Consider the following 17,489-nt stretch of genomic DNA (forward strand, 5'->3'; position numbering starts at 1 on the left):
TTCACATTCCCGAATAGATTTTTGTAAGCTACATGGATGTGAAAATTTGTCAGAAGGCTGAGCCTTCAGTTCAAACTGGATGTCAAATGTAGACTGGATGTTTGCAATAAGTGACTAGTTAGTCGATTATGTAGCTATGTTTGTGTTTGTTGTTCACACTCTCAAACACGTAGAGTCCCCTCATATGTCGGGAACAGTTGTTTTCGGGTTAAACCAAGATTAACTTATTCAAATAACTAGAATGATTGAACATGTAAGGCATTGTCGAGGTACAAGGAGGCCGCGAGAGCCCTTGCTCCCTTTTTACGTGGCATGAACAAATATACTGAATAATGCTCCCTGTACATGTTTGAGAAACATGGGCAGGTCAGTCATCTCTGCCACCAGTCCCCTTCCGACGGTGTGCGGTTCGAATGTCTGATTAGTCCTTGGTTTCGACATACTCTGATGATGATGATGATGATGATGATGATGATGGGTTCAAATCTCCGATTTGCCATATATTTCCTAGCGTTGTTGTTGCACCATACGCATGCTACTGGCTTTCAATCGAAGGATAAACCTCAGGGACCTCTTCATTTGGCATTTCAAGTTTCCAATACCGAATAAAATTGTTCAAAACGGCTGCGTTAACCCCAACTTATTCATGTTCTCACTGGAAACTTCACTCAGTTCTTCCACCTGTTATGATCGCATCAAGTGTGCCACCGAGAAGTATTAGAACAAATTTTATTCACTTATGTAAGAGTGAAAGTCAAAAGTTTGTAGTTATGTAGGATCCCAACTTTAATCACCAGTAATATCCATGATCATGTGTAATATTAAGATATTGCTTCGAACTTTGTGTTTGAATAGTATGCATTTTATCTCTATCGCGAGGACACAGCTAGCTACCAAAGAATCCCATGTCTACGGTGTGTACGAAAGTAATCTAAACGCGATACGAGATGAAATGCTCGTTACAACACAATTACCACAGGCTAACACATGTCATCAATCCTATCTAACATTAAGAATAACGCGTCTGTGCCAGCAATTGACTTCTTTATCATCCCATGGCTTCCAGACGCCACCACATTACTGCTGGTATTATTTACTTGTTGTCTGAAGAACAACACACCGCATCTATCTGTGAGAAATAGTTTTGTCGAGGAGAACCTTTGTCCCCGCATATCCCGTTCAGTTGAGGTGGTTTCCTCTTTACTCGGCGGGCGTATTATACATGTAGTACTAGAAATAGTGTCTGGTTCAGCTTGCAGTCAAGTAAGATAATGTGGTGTATGCAAGCGTTGCTGATCATGTCCGCTGTCTCAGCCGGGTCGGCGGGGGTTTTCACCGATGATGAGGCCAGTAAGGTGGAAATGTTTGTGGAGGAGGTCATGCGGTGTAGACATATCCCTGGGTTGACCCTGGCTGTTGTGAAGGGGAGTGAGACGTGGACACGGGGGTTCGGACAGGCGGACATTGAACAGGGAGCGAACGTCACCAAGGATACATTGTTTGGAATTGGATCAGTGACGAAGGCTTTCACGAGTACCCTCCTGGCCATGATGATTGATGAAAGTAATGGAAGGTATGTGAGAAACATAAATGCACTCAGATAATACATTCTACCACTCACTCACTCAGGTGACAGTCTCACAGTATAGTACAATATTCCTGGATCAGTGAATATATAGGCATGAGTACTGTACATAGGCATGAGTACAGCTGTCAGGAGGTTAAGAAGTTAGTGAGTTGGGAATTGTGGATCATCTGTCGTGATTAACCATAGTGTGGCATCTAAATGAACTAATGTCTGAAATAGAGCATGCTGTCTACAGTCCGTTTGGCTCAAAAGCGGACCGATGAATTGCAATCTAACTCGAAAACTAATAAACATAACATACTCAATGAAACGCTGATCATAATCAAAACATCATACCCACTCTGTGAGGTTTTTGCAGAATTTTTGTCCTAAAAATAAATGCAATGCCGAGAATATTGTATTCTCATCTATTTTTGTCATCCTCTTTTGCTTAGTTTCTACATTCAAATTTCGGGGCTAGTGAATTATGTTGTGAGCTAGTCACTTTCAGGCATAGCTAGCCCGACTGGCTTCCAAAATTTGGAAACTATCAAAAGAGAAAATTCACTAGAGTAACAATTATTTCGTTCCGCACAAACAGAATTTATTCCGGGTAAATAGGAACTTTCACACACATCCTAAAGTGTCTAAAAGAGGGTTTTGTTTGTTGGGGTGGTCTTAAAAATTGGTTGTTTTTTTTGTTGTTGTTGGTTTGTTGTTGGTTGTTTGTTGTTGTTGTTTGTTTTGTTTTGGTTTTGTTTGTTGTTGTTGTTTTTGTTTGTTTTGTTTTTTTGTTTTTTTTTTTTGTTTGGGGGTGGGGGCGGAAAGGAAGAAAGGATTCAATCCTACGGTATTTGTTCCATGTGGAACAAATCTTGTGGCTATCAAGCAGCATTTATCATGTGTGAAAGTTCCTTATAAAAGGACTCAATATAGTATTGTCGTCAGTGGCACCATTTGTCTTTTTTGTGGGAATTGGTTTCATCTTTTGTTATGGCTATACAAAATAACACTAAATTGCCTAAACTGCCATTAGATATGGTTCACCTTTCTTTAAAAATCTGTGCATCTATTTCAAATTATTATTTCAAGGATGTATGTATAATATCTACATGTCGGGTGATAAGGGTCCTGATCGAAATCCGGACAATACTGAAGAATTGTTCAAATATCGTTGTATTTTAATTTGATCTACAGTTTTGGTAAACGTACAGTGATCAATATGGCACATTCTGATGGTTGCTAATTTTCTGGTCACTAGTTATCACAAGCTTCAATGGAGCAGACTTATCCTTGATCTCGTCCGATACATAGTACAAAGAGCAGTGTTTTCCTCTGCCTCCATAATCGGTCTGATCGATCTCTGATGTATTTATAAGTATGACATATATATATAACATATCTTATATGTTATATATATATAGGTCATACTTATCAAATACATCAGACCTCCGGGCGCCTATGTATGGCACCTTGATTTTGCTGTGTGTGGCAAATGGCCGTTCGTTGATTTGATTTTCACCTAGATCTAACATGATTCACGGTATTTGTATTTCGGGCTTGAAAATCCCGGATGTGCGGACAAGTTGGACGAGTCTATTTTGCATTCAATAATGACTGGAATAGGTGAGGCCTGACGGTATTTGTTCCTGTTCGATGGAATATTTGCCGTATGTGCGGAATTTATATTCGTGTCATCCATTCTCTATTTCACGGCATTTATTCCGAACCGGAACATGTTTACTACTTGGAACTAAATCAGTGTTTTACATAAACAATTTTTTGTGGACGAGGAGAGAACAAGGGAGACTACTCTGAGGGATCTTTTGTCCCACCGCACAGGCCTCCACCCGGCAGTCATCAGCCTATATCCGGGATTTGCCAAGAACTTCACGAGAGCTGATTTTGCCAAGTAAACCCTATTTTTTTGTTCGGGAGAACTATTTTTGTGCCTGTGGGATTTCTGTGAGTTTCCTTCCACATTAAGCACACCACGTTATAACATTAAGAAATGTAAAAGCCAAATGCCCTACTTCTAAATCTCCAATAGTTGTTTTCTGAACACTTCTGTTTTTATATCCCAGTTACCTACCTGTGGTCGAAGGAGTGATATCAATAAGACACTCGACCAGATTACATTTCACACCTCAACCTATCAAAGGTTGCATGCCGGTCGTCATTATTTATATTTCATTGCTAACCAAACAATAGAAAACATATACATCGCTTTTGTCAAGGAAACCAATCCTGGATGTTAAAACAAATATTGTTTCTCTCGAAACTGATGGCACGTCTTGCCCTACCAATACCAACTGATAACTCGTCTGGAACAGACCTTGGGTTCTTCTTTACGCAGTATGATTTTGCGAAATGTATTCATTTGCCTATCATTTATTCTCCACAATCGCACACTATAACGGTATACGTAACATTGAAACGAATCTGCGTTATCCACTTACGATGATATTGCTGTTCTTTATGCAGGCGTTTCCGCTTTCTTCCGGAAGTCAAACCGTTCCGTGACGTGTTCGAGTACAACAACTGGGGGTACATTCTGCTCGGCCGTATTGTGGAAGTGTTGTCAGGGGAATCTTATGAAGCTACTTTGGAGAAACGGATCTTCAAACCACTGGGAATGAACCAGTCGCGTGTTCTGGGAAGGACGATAACGACACATGCAACAGAAATGGCAAAACCGTACTATAATGTAGAGAACAAGCTCATATTAACGGATCAATCAATTTATGAGTAAGATTTATTCGCTTTCACTTATTTTTGTCATTTGAAAAAAAATGACCAAAACATTTCTGGATATTATTATGGATGTCAGTTGTACGATATTCATTTTGTGTCTACATTTGTTGTTTTCAATCAATAATGTAACACCTTAAGTCTCTGGGAACGTTCATTACATCTTTAATAGTGTATAATATACTCTCCCAAAAAAGAAACGCATATAGGAATTTCAACTGTATTTTTATGTTTATTTTGAAACATCTTGTAGGCTTTATGAGTCAATGAAATCTAGCGAAATTGCACACTGGGAATGCAGACTTATCTGTCTTTGGCACCAACTCGAGGAAAGTCAGTTTGAGTGTCACATGGAGACGTGTGGTGGCGCTGAAGTCAATACCTCGTGTGACCACCGTGGGTATCCAGAACTGCACGGCATCGCCTCGGCATCGAACGAATAAGTCTCAGAATCTCGTGTTGCCCAATCGCAACCCACTCTGCCTGTAGTGCCTGTGCGAGTTGCTGAAGTGTCTGGGGCTGAGGGCTACGGCGTCGCACCCGTCTGTCCAGGGCATCCCACAGATATTCGATCGGGTTTAAGTCCGGTGATCTTGAGGGCCAGGGGAGCACATTGATGTTGTGGTTCTGGAGGAAGTCTCTAGTCTGGCGTGCTGTGTTGGGCCTGGCATTGTCCTGTTGAAACAACTCCCTCTGGCGATCAATGATTGGAAGGAGGTGTGGGCGTAGGATTTCGTCACAGTACCGTTGAGCTGTCAGGTTGCCCTGGATCATCACCAAATCACTTCTCCTACGGCAGGTGATCGTTCCCCACATCATAACACTGCCCCGGCCGAATCTGTCCATCTGGGGAACGCAAGCGTCGGCGAAACGTTCACGTCGACGTCTGTACACCCGCATTCTTCCATCGCGTCGTTCCAATAGAAATCGTGATTCATCACTGAACCAAATTCTACGCCCATTTGGGTGGTTCCAGGCCTGAACGTTGGTGCACCATTGAACTCGATGTCGAAGATGTTGTTGTCGAAACACAGGGCCAAAATAAGGTCTTCTGGCACGTAAACCAGCCTCTCTCAACCTGTTCCTGACGGTCTGTGCAGAAAGCCTCCTCAATCCGGGTATTTGTCGAGCGGTACTGGGCGCCGTAGCTGTTCGATGACGCAGGTGATGTACCCGGATGTAGCGATCCTGCGCCGCAGTAGTCGCTCGAGGACGCCCACTACGAGGGGCATCGCATTCTGCCGGCGATATCTGTCCCAGAGCCGTGAAATTGTGCTTTGGTGAACATTCATGCGTCGGGCAACTGCACGTTGAGACTGGCCAGCTTCAAGCAAACCAATGGCGATATGACGGTTTGCTTCACTTAGACGTGGCATTTTGCGTTCGTCCAAAATATTCCAAATACAGTGAATAATCGACAGACAGCGATCAACCTTTTATACCTATCATTGAGACTATCTGATCCCCAACTTTCACGTGCATTGCATGTGAATTGTGTATTCTGTGACACTACACGCCGAAATTGAAAATCATGCTGTTAAATACGGGTACTTTACGGATGGTGCGTTTTGTTGTGATGTTTCAAAACATAAACACCATAGGACTCATAAACAGAGCAAAACCTTTTGCAAAGTGAATCACGTTTTAATTCATTGCTACATGAAATTGCTATTTTTGATGATGCGTTTCTTATTTTAGGGGAGTATATATAACCTATTTTATCAGAAACAACTGCAACCATTTGGCACATAAGATTATAGATATATCATTAATTATGAAAGTAGATTAAAGAACAATGATACAAGTAATTCAGTAGTTGATAACATCAGCAACAGTAATCGTTAGATACCGTTGGGTTAAGAAGATGTTATATGAAGAACGGGATTGTTCCCTTTATCGTCTTGCGATGTTTGATGTGTTCTTATGTACTGATCCTGGTTCTCCCCAGCATACACCCAGGAGAGGCTGCGGGTGCTATTGCGAGTTCAGCGGAGGACATGGCTAAGTGGATGCACTTTCTTCTGAGGCAAGGCGTAACGGAGGACAACGTCACATTGGTTAATTCTAAAACACTTGCGGAGGTCTTTAAACCTCACGAGAGTATTCCTGCCGATCCGTCTGTGTCAAAGCCGGAGTATCCCGTGACGGAATTGCGGTATGGCTATGGTTATGCGTGGTTTATATCAGCATATAAGGGTAAGAAACAGAAACTAGATTATTTGTCTCACATATAATTGATTATGGCGTACACTCAGCAATAATCAAGCCACCAAACAGCAATTGACAATTTGCTATTACCATTGCCCTTTGGATAAGTTAGCATGGTAGAAACACACTGACACACCTGTTGTCCTGGTTGATCCTGTATTTTGCAGGCACAGCATTATTTATCGGTGTGATTGCTGATTATTTGTTTATTTCATAGCACAAACACTCGTCCTGGAATGTCTTTTATGTCCTAATAGGTTTTGTTGTACAGGGGCGGTGGGGTAGCCTAGTGGTTAATGCGTTCGCTCGTCACGCAGAACACGCGGTTTCGAATCCCCCCATGGGTGTGAAGGCCATTTCTGGTGTCCCCCGTAATATTGCTGGAATACTGATCAAAAGCACCATACTCATTCACTCACTCACCCTTTCGGGCATTAACATGTTTAATTTGTCATAACACGAAACACTGAGTTAAGCCCGAACATATTTTGAGAGAGTCACTGACTGACTGAGTTTCTTGTAGTTACATTTGCTCAGTGTTAAACCATTGTTTCAACAACGTAAACAAATGTTTTCATGTCTTCAAGTGTTACCGTATAATATTACTATCATTACATATTATTAAATATCTATACCAACTTTAACATCATGTGGAGGCTGAGTGGAGATAACTTCTCAGTTAAGGGTTTCGACTATGTTTCAATGACTGCTACAAATATATTTTACCACAACGGAATTTGCAAAATTTTAATGTTTTCGGAGGTAATCGAAACTCATTAATTCTTTGACATTTTGTACTTTTTGACTTAAGCATGTTTTCTTATGAATGAAACATTTACCAATGCACCATCTCAGAAACACGTACAAAGATGTAAGTAATGTGTCGAAAGTGACTTTAACTTTCCTATAGCTAGTTCCATGTATTTCAGTTGTGTACGTTATTTTCCAGGATATAGACAGATGATGCACACGGGAGGCATAAATTCTTACATTACCTTCCTTAAACTCTACCCTGACTTGGACTTTGGAATCTTTTCAAGCGCCAGTGGACCAGAAACAACGGATGAGGCCATTGCACAAAACACAATCTCATTCTATGTTTCTGATATTTTAATGGGTGATCAACCTTGGCTAAATTCTTCCACGGCATGCACGTATCCTTCGCCATGGGGCAAGTTGCCACCAAGCACCCAAAATAATTCTGTTGTTACGAACTCGGACGTAGAATGCCTAGATTGTTATGTTGGGAAATACGGGCAGCATCTGTTGGGTGACGTTGATGTTAGGGAGGGACCAGGGTCGTCACTGGAACTTCACTACGGGATGTTACGGGGCTCTCTCAATGCCACAGATGATAAAACATCCTTTAAACTTGACTTATGGGACCCTTATAGATTTCTTGCTAGGCCAGGTAATGCTACGGTTCTTGTAGAAGTAAACTTTCATGGGTTAAACAAAGGAAAGTATACCTACATTGACCTCATTTTATCTGACAAGGTGACATTTACCAGAGGTATAAGCTTTAACGATCAAAACATATTCACAAGAAGCAAACCTGAGACAAATGGGCAGTGTGCCAAGAAATTGAGTGATCTGTTGTTGGTGTTATTGTCACTTTATTATATGGTATTATATGTGTTGTAATAACGTTCTCCCGTTGACATCTTATGACAAGAGAATTGTATAATAATTCTAGAGAGAAGGGTAACTCCTTCGATTACATATTTAATGCATTGTATTCATATCCCGCAACGTACACAGATAAAACGAATATTTACTTAACGTATCCCTTGTAAAATAAAAAAATTAATATGATGTATACCATTTCCTTTCTTAAATGTCTCAATTTGGAGGATTTTTATCAATGATCAGATTCAATATATTTAGTAATATTTTGTTTCTTTTGAATAAGATGAAAAATGGAGCAAGTCTGCCGCTATTCAGGCATGACAGCAACAAAATGTGAGTTTTGTTTGTGCTAAATTACAATTGACCACATGTACGATAATGTTGTGAATCGTCACCATTATCTTTGGCCTGTTGATGTAACGAACTAGTTGATGCTTTTGGCAAAACGTCCCCTGCACGCATTTGTGTACATGTGTGTATTTTAACCGCCATAGACAAAGTCTATGTATACACATGGTGATCAAACAAATACCATTTGTTTACCTGATTTTGAATAGAATGCAGTAATTCCTCGTATATATTTTGAGACGACCTGATTTGGATAAGCCACCACTTGCTGGGAAATTTCTCTCACTGTGAAACACCATAGGCTCCATGCGTACCTGTATGGAGCCGTGCCCATTTAATAAATGTATATTCGTGTCAAGTGTGTCGTGATTATTTTAATAAACAGAGATTATTTGCTGTTCTTATTTATATATAATTTAATACTTATACTACGATATATATTGATTGTGGTTTATAAAATACTTTAGCAAAGTGAAGTCCGAAAATGGTCTGATGTAATACATGGTTAACTCTTATTCAGATTCTACCATATGTACCATATTAACGGTTCCTTAAGTAGTTCCAGAGTTTCACCATAAGGTGAGCGGCATTAATTATATACATATGACTCAACTACAAAGGGAAAGTGTCTTCTCCCCGGCCCGCTCGGTGTTCAAGAACAGACCGGGTTCGAATCCCCACATGGGCACAATGTGTGAAGCCCATTTATGGTGTCCCCCCGCCGTGATATTGCTGGAATATTGCTAAAAGCGGCGTAAAACCCAACTCACTCACTCACTCAAGAACAGAAATATGTCTTCACATGTAAGCAGCGGAGCCTCTGCACTTGTACACAGCGATCGTCATTCATAGTTTCTACATCGGTTTTAGCTCTAACAAACTCAGTACATGGGCGTTGCTCATAAAACTAATCACTGGTTTGTCCCATCCAGATATGCAGTGTGTGAGTGAGTTTAGTTTTACGCCGCACTCAGCAATATTCCAGCTATATGGCGGCGGTCTGTAAATAATCGAGTCTGGACCAAACAATCCAGTGATCAACAGCATGGGCATCGATCTGCGCAATTGGGAACCGATGACATGTGTCAACCAAGCCAGCGAGCCTGACCACCCGATCCCGTTAGTCGCCTCTTACGACAAGCATGGGTTCCTGAAGGTTCATTCTAACCTGGACCTTCACGGGTCAGACATGCAGCCTTGACCTACTCAATTGTAAGTGTACCCAATACCCTGTAAATGAAGATTATTATACACTCGATACACTCAGTCAACAAGGCCTAACTACATGATCCTTTCTGTCTCTTGTACGATTAGCATCGGTTAGTGGAGACTGTGAGGTTGGGAATGTTAGTTGGTAGTTGAGTGGTGTAAAGAAGCCAGACCATTGACTGAACATATAGACAACGATCAGCGTTATCAGGTACGAGGTGACTTACCTACAGAGGTAGAAGACAGTGAGTGAGTGAGTTAACATTTATCGTCACATCGGCAATATTTCAGCCATATCGTGACGAGAACAATTAATTTTATGCATAGTAATTAATGGTGAATTGTAAAAACCTGTCAACGAAGGACAGTAAAATAACTAGATTATCACAGATTCGAATGTAAAACTAGTAATTAGATCTAAAACCGGGTAACTATAGATGGCAATACAAGGTAAAAACAGGATATATATTGCCAGCAACTGAAGGTAGATCACCATACTAGCGACTAGAAGACAGTGATCACTCGATGTCCTTTATCAACTCTCTCGACAAGCATGGAGTACAAGGCACCTGTTCTTGCCCAGAAACCCTTCAGGAGTCATGTCCACACTACCGAATAGGTTTACAGGTTTTTGTAAGCTACACAGATGTACAATTCGTCAGAAGGCTGAGACTTCGGTTCAAACTGGATGTGACCTGTGAAGACCCGGGTTAGGGTGGTCAGGCTCCCTGACTGGGTTGACACATGTCATCGTATCCCAGTTGCGTAGAGCGATGCTCATGCTATTGATCACTTGATTGTCTGGTCCAGACGCATTTATTTACAGCTCGCCGCCATATAGCTGGAATATGACTGAGTGAGGCGTTAAACAACCAGCCAGCCGCCCAATCAAACTTGATATCAAATGAAGACTGCATGTTTACAATAAGTGACCAGTTGGTCGATTATGTAGCAATGTTTGCGTTGGATTCATGTTCATGCTCTCAAACACTGGCTTCTTTATTCCAGAGTCTTATTTAGAGACGGGACATATCTTTCGGCTAAGATCAACATTTACTGATTCTGTTATATAACAGGGGCGGATGCAGCTTTTTCAGAAAGGGGGGTGCACACTATTGAGCAAAGGAGGGGTGCACACTTCATTTTTACCTGAGTTTCAGGACAAAAGAGGGGGTGCGCACCCCTACACACACACACACACACACACACACACACACACACACACACACACACCTCTGGATCCGCCTATGATATGATCACATTACTGGAATGATGGAACATACAGCTATGTTCGAGATACGGCCGGAAGAACCCTTGTTTGTTTCTCCATGTCATGAAGAAATATGCTGAATAATGCTCTAGTTTCATGTTTGAGAAACATGGACAGGTCAGTCATCTCTGGCACCAGTCCCTTCCTTACCTTATGCATAATCCGATGATGATGGTTTCAATCTCTGATCTGCCATTCACATGCTAGCGCTGTTGTTGAACCATACACACGCTGCTGGCTTGCAACGAACTGATAAACCCCAGGGACCCCTGCATTTTGGCATTTCACGTTTAAATTCTCAAATTAAACTGTTCAACCCATTCATTCTATCACGGCAACACTTCACTCAGTTCTTCCACCTGAAATGATCGCCACCAAGATATATTAGAAGTTTTATGTTTATTAACTAATATAATCATGAAAGTCAATAGTTTGTTGTTATGTAGAACCATAACTTTAATCTCCTGTAATATCCATAGCCACGTGTAGTCACATATTGCCTCGAACTTTGTCTATGAATAATATACATTATCTGTGGCGTGTACGAAAGAAATCAGGACAAGGTACAAGATGGCATGCTCGTTACAACACAATTACTAACTGTCAACAATCCTACCTAGCATTACGAACAATGCGTCTGCGCCAGCAATTGACTTTTTTATCATCCCATGGCTTCCAGACGTCACCATAGTACTGCTGGTATGTATTACTTGTTATCTGATGAACAACACACCGTGTCTATCTGTGGGATATACTTTTGCTGCGGAGAACCTTTGTCCCCGAATCTCCACCTACGTCAGTCCAGGTGGTTTCTTCTTTACTCAGTGGGCGTGTTTTGTTTGTAGGACGAGATACAGTGTCTGGGATCAGCTTGCAGTACTTCGATGCCTTCAAGTAAGATGGTGTGGTGTATGCAAGCGTTGCTGCTCATGTCCGCTGTCTCTGTGGGGTGGGCGGGGATTTTCACCGATGATGAGGTCAGTAAGGTGGGAATGTTTGTGGAGGAGGTCATGAGGTGTAGACAGATCCCGGGGCTGACCCTGGCTGTTGTGAAGGGGGGTGAGACGTGGACACGGGGGTTCGGACAGGCGGACATAGAACAGGGAGTGAACGTCACCAAGGACACTTTGTTTGGAATTGGATCAGTGACGAAGGCTTTCACGAGTACCCTCCTGGCCATGATGATTGATGAAAGTAATGGGAGGTATGTGAGAGATATAAATACACTCAGATAATATATTCTTCCAGTTGCTCATCAGGTGACAGACTCGCTGTCCTTAATTAACAATATTACTGAAACGGTGAATATATAGGCATGGGTACTAAAACTGCAAACAGCTGTCTAGAGGTAAAGAAGTGAGTTCGGAATCTATCCGGATAATCCTTTAGCCCATAGGCTGTTATCTAAATGAACTAATGTCTGCAGTAGAGTATGCTGTCTAACAGGTTGTTCAGGTCACGATAACAGTACCTTCGCCCATGGGTTGAAACCACGATGGACGTTTAAGACCTGCGTAACTATTACACCATTGCGTTGACATGCATATCATTATGCAAAAATATCGTTTTAAATATCATTACAAACCATGGCCGGGTCACTGTCTCATACAAAGTAAGAGTCCCTGAAAGGTATTTAAGAAATGTTTATGCTAATGATAATGTCGCCGGAAAAGAAGCAACGTGGTGAGTGTGTAACATCATAGTTGAAATTTAAGCCTGTAACGACCTGTGCCATATAAAACCTGACCATACACTTTTGTGTTAATAATAATAGCTAATCATATGCACAAGAATAACTACCCAACGACTTGAAGTAGACAAATGTGTATTCACTTCCGGTATATATATTTCATGTGCTTTTACAGTTGTAGGTCATTGTGTGATAGAGTACTGTATAATGACGAGTAATAATAAGTGTATTTAAGTGTTCTCAATAGTGTATCATTTAATGTTGTCCAAAATCAGTTTGCACAAATAGAGGTTAAACATCTATTAAAAGGTGTTTGATGTTATATAATTTGAACTCTTTCTTGATTAACCCATATTTATGAATGGAAATATACTTTACTGGGAGTGTTTTGGGTTTACATAAACAATTTGTGTAAAGAGAGGGATAGTTAACACAAGAGAATGTATCTAGTTACCCTTGTGAATGATTGTTTCTGTTCATTTCGATTACGTTTACAGTTTAACATGGACGTCAAAGGTGAAGGACATACTGGGACAAGACTTTGAATTTGTGGACGAACAGAGAACAAGGGAGGGTACTCTGAGGGATCTTTTGTCCCATCGCACCGGCCTCCAGCCTGCAGTCTTAACCTTATTTGCTGGATTTGCCAAGAACTTCACTAGAGCTGATTTTGCCAAGTAAACCCTTTAATTTTAAGGACACTTGTGTGTTCATAACCGAGCGTTCCCATGGTCTAGTCATCTAAATACTCCGTCAAAGGTGTCTGCTAATCCCTTGCCAGTTTCCACTGAACGGTTTCTCAAATCCAATATTTGTCATTTTGTTACACTTATCAGAACTATTTTCGTGCTCATGGAATTTCCGTGACTTTTCTTCCACATTAAGTGAACTTAAACACGCAATAACATACCAGAAATACCATTAAAAGCCAAATAACCATACTTCTAAGTCTCCAATATTTGTTTTCTGAACACTTCTTTTTTATCCCAGTTACCTATCTGTGAAGGAGTGATATCAATAAGACACTCTATCAGATTACATTTCACACCTCCACTTATGAATGATTGCATGCCGGTCGTAATTATTTATATTTCATTGATCACCAAACTATAGAAAACGGATCTCAAGTCACTTTATTGAAACCGAAGGACTGGTTCTCTCCAAACTAAAGCACCTCCTGCCCTACCGATAACAACTGTTATTTACACAGTATGCCTTCTCTGAATATATTCATTTGCATGTTATTTACCCTATGTAATCGCACACTACAAATCTGTTGAGCCACTTGATGTTATTGTTCTTTATACAGGCGTTTCCGATTTCTTCCGGAAGTTAAACCGTTCCGTGACGTGTACGAGTACAACAACTGGGCGTATGCTCTGCTGGGCCGTATTGTGGAAGTGTTGTCAGGGGAAGCCTTCGAAGCAACTCTGGAGAAACGAATCTTCAAACCATTGGGAATGAACCAGTCACGTGTTCTGGGAAAGACAATAACGACAAAGGCAACAGGAATGGCAAAACCGTACTATAATGTAGAGAACAAGCTCATATTAACGGATCCCTCAATTTACGAGTAGGATTTATTCGCTTTTGCTTATGTTTTGCATTTGAAAACAAATACCATCTGGACATCATTATGGATTTAAGTGGTACTTTACTCAGGTTGTAACTATATTTGTTGTTTCCTATCAAAAACTGACATTTCAAAAACGTTTTGAATATCAAAATGTCTCAAGCGCACCTTCATTACATGTGTAAAGTTTAATGATGTATAATGTTTTTTTGTCAGAAATAACTGCAACCATTGGGCCCATTTAATTATAGTGGCTGTATCATTATTCTTTCAATCAGTCAACATGGTTCCCATTAGTCCACGGCGGTCTGTACATAACCAAGTCAAGGCGAGGAAATTCAGGAATTTACAGCATGAAGAACAATCCCAGTTGAAAGCAGTCTTGTGATGTATGCTTATGTCCCCATCTTGCTTCTCCACAGCATACATCCAGGAGAGGCCGCAGGTGCTATTGCGTCTTCAGCAGAGGACATGGCTAAGTGGATGCACTTTCTACTGAGGCAAGGGGTGACGGAAGACAACGTCACATTGGTTAAGTCTAAAACACTTGCGGAGGTCTTCAAACCTCACGAGAGTATTCCTGGCGATCCTATATCATCAAAGCCGAAGTATCCCATGATGGACTTGCAGTATGCCTATGGTTATGCATGGTTTATATCAGCATATAAGGGTAAGAAACAATCTGGAATTCTCTCAGGCTGAAATGAGTATGGTGTAGATGTAATCAGCAATTGCAATAATCAAGACATCAAACACCGATTGAGAGATACTTGGCTATTACCATTGCATAATAGGAATCGAACGTGGTCTTTGGTGTGACGAGGAAACACTTCAACCGCATGGCTACCATCGATTTTATGGATTCAAGAATATAAAAGACAGATACTGATACTGACCTTACCACTTACACCATGCTGTTTTTTTCAACAAGTAAACAAATGCTTTAACCTGTTCCAGTGTTACCGTATAATATTATTATTTTATTATTATTATTTATTATCATATATTTTTCCATATCAGTAGTAACAATAACATCACTGGGCGAACCATGGAGATGGCGTCTCATTTAAGTCTTTCAGGGAAATGTCTGCTGCATCACTGACTGTTCATTGATATATACCTCTAACTTTAACCGAGAGATGATCTGCCAAAGTTTTCGCATGTAATCAAGACTGATTATTCATTGACTTTCTGCCCTTGTTGACTTCAATATATTTTTGAAAGAAAAATGGACCAATGCACCATGTCAGAAACATGTACAAAGATGTAAGTAATGTGTCGGTAAGTGACTTTAACTTTCGTATTTTTACGTAATATAATTCTGTACCTTATTTTCCAGGATATAGACAGATGATGCACACTGGAGGCTTACATTCTTACATAACCTACCTTAAACTCTACCCTGACTTGGACTTTGGAATCTTTTCAAGCGCCAATGGACCAGAAACAATGGATGAGGTCACTGCACAAAACACTATCTCATTCTATGTTTCTGATATTTTAATGGGTGATCAACCTTGGCTAAATTCTTCCACGGCATGCACGTATCCTTCGCCATGGGGCAAGATGCCACCAAGCACCCAAAATAATTCTGATGTTACGAACTCCGACGTAGAATGCCTAGATTGTTATGTTGGGAAATACGGGCAGCATCTGTTGGGTGACGTTGATGTTAGGGAGGGATCAGGGTCGTCACTGGAACTTCACTACGGGAGATTACGGGGCTCTCTCAATACCACGGAGGATAAAACAACATTTAAGCTTGATTTATGGGACCCTTATAAATTTTATGCTCGTCCAGGTAATGCTACGGTTCTTGTAGAAGTAAACTTTCATGGGCTAAACAAAGGAAAGTATTCCTACATTGATCTCATTTTACCTCACAAGATGACATTTACCAGAGATATAAGCTTTTACGATAAAAACATATTCACAAGTACTAAACATGAAACAAATGGGCAGTGTACCAAGAAATTGAGCGATCTTTTGTTGGTGGTATTGTCACTTTCGTGCAGTCTTCTGTATTTGGTAGAGATTGTGTTGTAATAACGTTCGCCCGTTGACATCTTATGACAAGAGAATTGTATTCTAGAAAGAAGGGTAATTCCGTCGATTCCATGTTTAATGCATTGTATTCATACATAACGTACAGATAAAACGAATATTTACTTAATGTATCCGTCTTCTGTATAAGTGGAGACTGTGTAGCATTAAGCGTTCGCCTTTTGACATTTTATGACAAGAGAATTGAATCCTAGAAAGATGGGTAACTCCTTCCATTACGTATTTAATGCATATTATTCTTATCCCGCAACGTACAGATTAGACGAATATTTACTTAACGTATCCCTTGCTCTCTCAATAGTACGGATCATAAAACAACCTATAAACGTGATTTATGGGACCCTTATAGATTTCTTGCTCGGTCAGCTAATGATACGGTTCTTATAGAAGTAACCTTTCGTTGGTTTTTGCGATCAAAACATGTTTACAGGTACCAAACCTTGAACTGATGGGCAGAGTTTCAAGGAGTTGAGCAATATTGTGTGTGTGTTCGTGTTACTTTGTGCTGTTTTCTATATACTATAGAGACAATGAGGCAATAAAAGATCGCCCTTATGACATCTTATGACAAGAGGATTGTATCCTAGAATGATGGGAAACTACATCGATTTCATATTGTGTCCATTCGTGTCACTTTGTGCAGTATTCTTTGTTCTGTACAAACTTAAAAAGGATAAACCTTCGCCCTTCAGAAACATTTAGAAGATCTTCGATTACATAAAAAAATCCATTGTATCATACCCCGCAAAGTACAGACAAGACGGAAATTTACTTCACATATGCTTTGTAAAATGAAAATTTGATATCATGCATATTTTTTCTTCAATGTCACGATTTGGAGGATTTGTATCAATGATCAGATTAAACAATGAACTGTACTATTTTGTTTCTTTTGTATAAAATGAAAAATTATGTTATTTTGCCGCTATTTAGATACCAAACCTGAAACAAATCAGTAGAGTGTCAAAGAGTTAAGCAATCTTTTGTAGGTGTTCGGGTCACATTTTCCAGTTTTTTATATGGTAGAGACTGTACAGTGAAATATAGTCGGCCATTTGGCATATCTTATGACAACAGCTTTTTATATTAGAACTAGAAACTCCTTTGATTAGATATTAATTCCTTTGTAAGCATATCCCGCAAAGTACAGATAAAACGAATATTATCGTGGCGTATCCTT

At 40.3% G+C, this 17,489-nt stretch overlaps 2 protein-coding genes across 2 annotated transcripts; both read left to right on the forward strand.

Annotated features, from left to right (window-relative positions):
* Positions 1-1,271: 1,271 nt before the first annotated feature.
* LOC124267338 (penicillin-binding protein 4-like) lies at positions 1,272-8,900 on the forward strand. Its single transcript, XM_046702604.1, has 5 exons — positions 1,272-1,573; positions 3,330-3,479; positions 4,052-4,315; positions 6,267-6,514; positions 7,476-8,900. Exons 1-5 carry the CDS (start codon positions 1,272-1,274, stop codon positions 8,168-8,170), a joined length of 1,659 nt encoding a protein of 552 aa, XP_046558560.1. The 3' UTR covers positions 8,171-8,900.
* Positions 8,901-11,868: 2,968 nt separating this feature from the next.
* On the forward strand, positions 11,869-17,182 carry LOC124283827 (penicillin-binding protein 4-like). Its single transcript, XM_046719887.1, has 5 exons — positions 11,869-12,186; positions 13,170-13,349; positions 13,982-14,245; positions 14,668-14,915; positions 15,585-17,182. The coding sequence occupies exons 1-5, from the start codon at positions 11,882-11,884 to the stop codon at positions 16,289-16,291; spliced, it is 1,704 nt and encodes a 567-aa protein (XP_046575843.1). The 5' UTR covers positions 11,869-11,881; the 3' UTR covers positions 16,292-17,182.
* The last annotated feature ends 307 nt before the right edge of the window (positions 17,183-17,489 follow it).

The sequence above is a fragment of the Haliotis rubra genome, unplaced genomic scaffold (assembly GCF_003918875.1).
Source record: "Haliotis rubra isolate DU_JTF1 unplaced genomic scaffold, ASM391887v1 Scf1, whole genome shotgun sequence".
NCBI lineage: Eukaryota > Metazoa > Mollusca > Gastropoda > Lepetellida > Haliotidae > Haliotis > Haliotis rubra.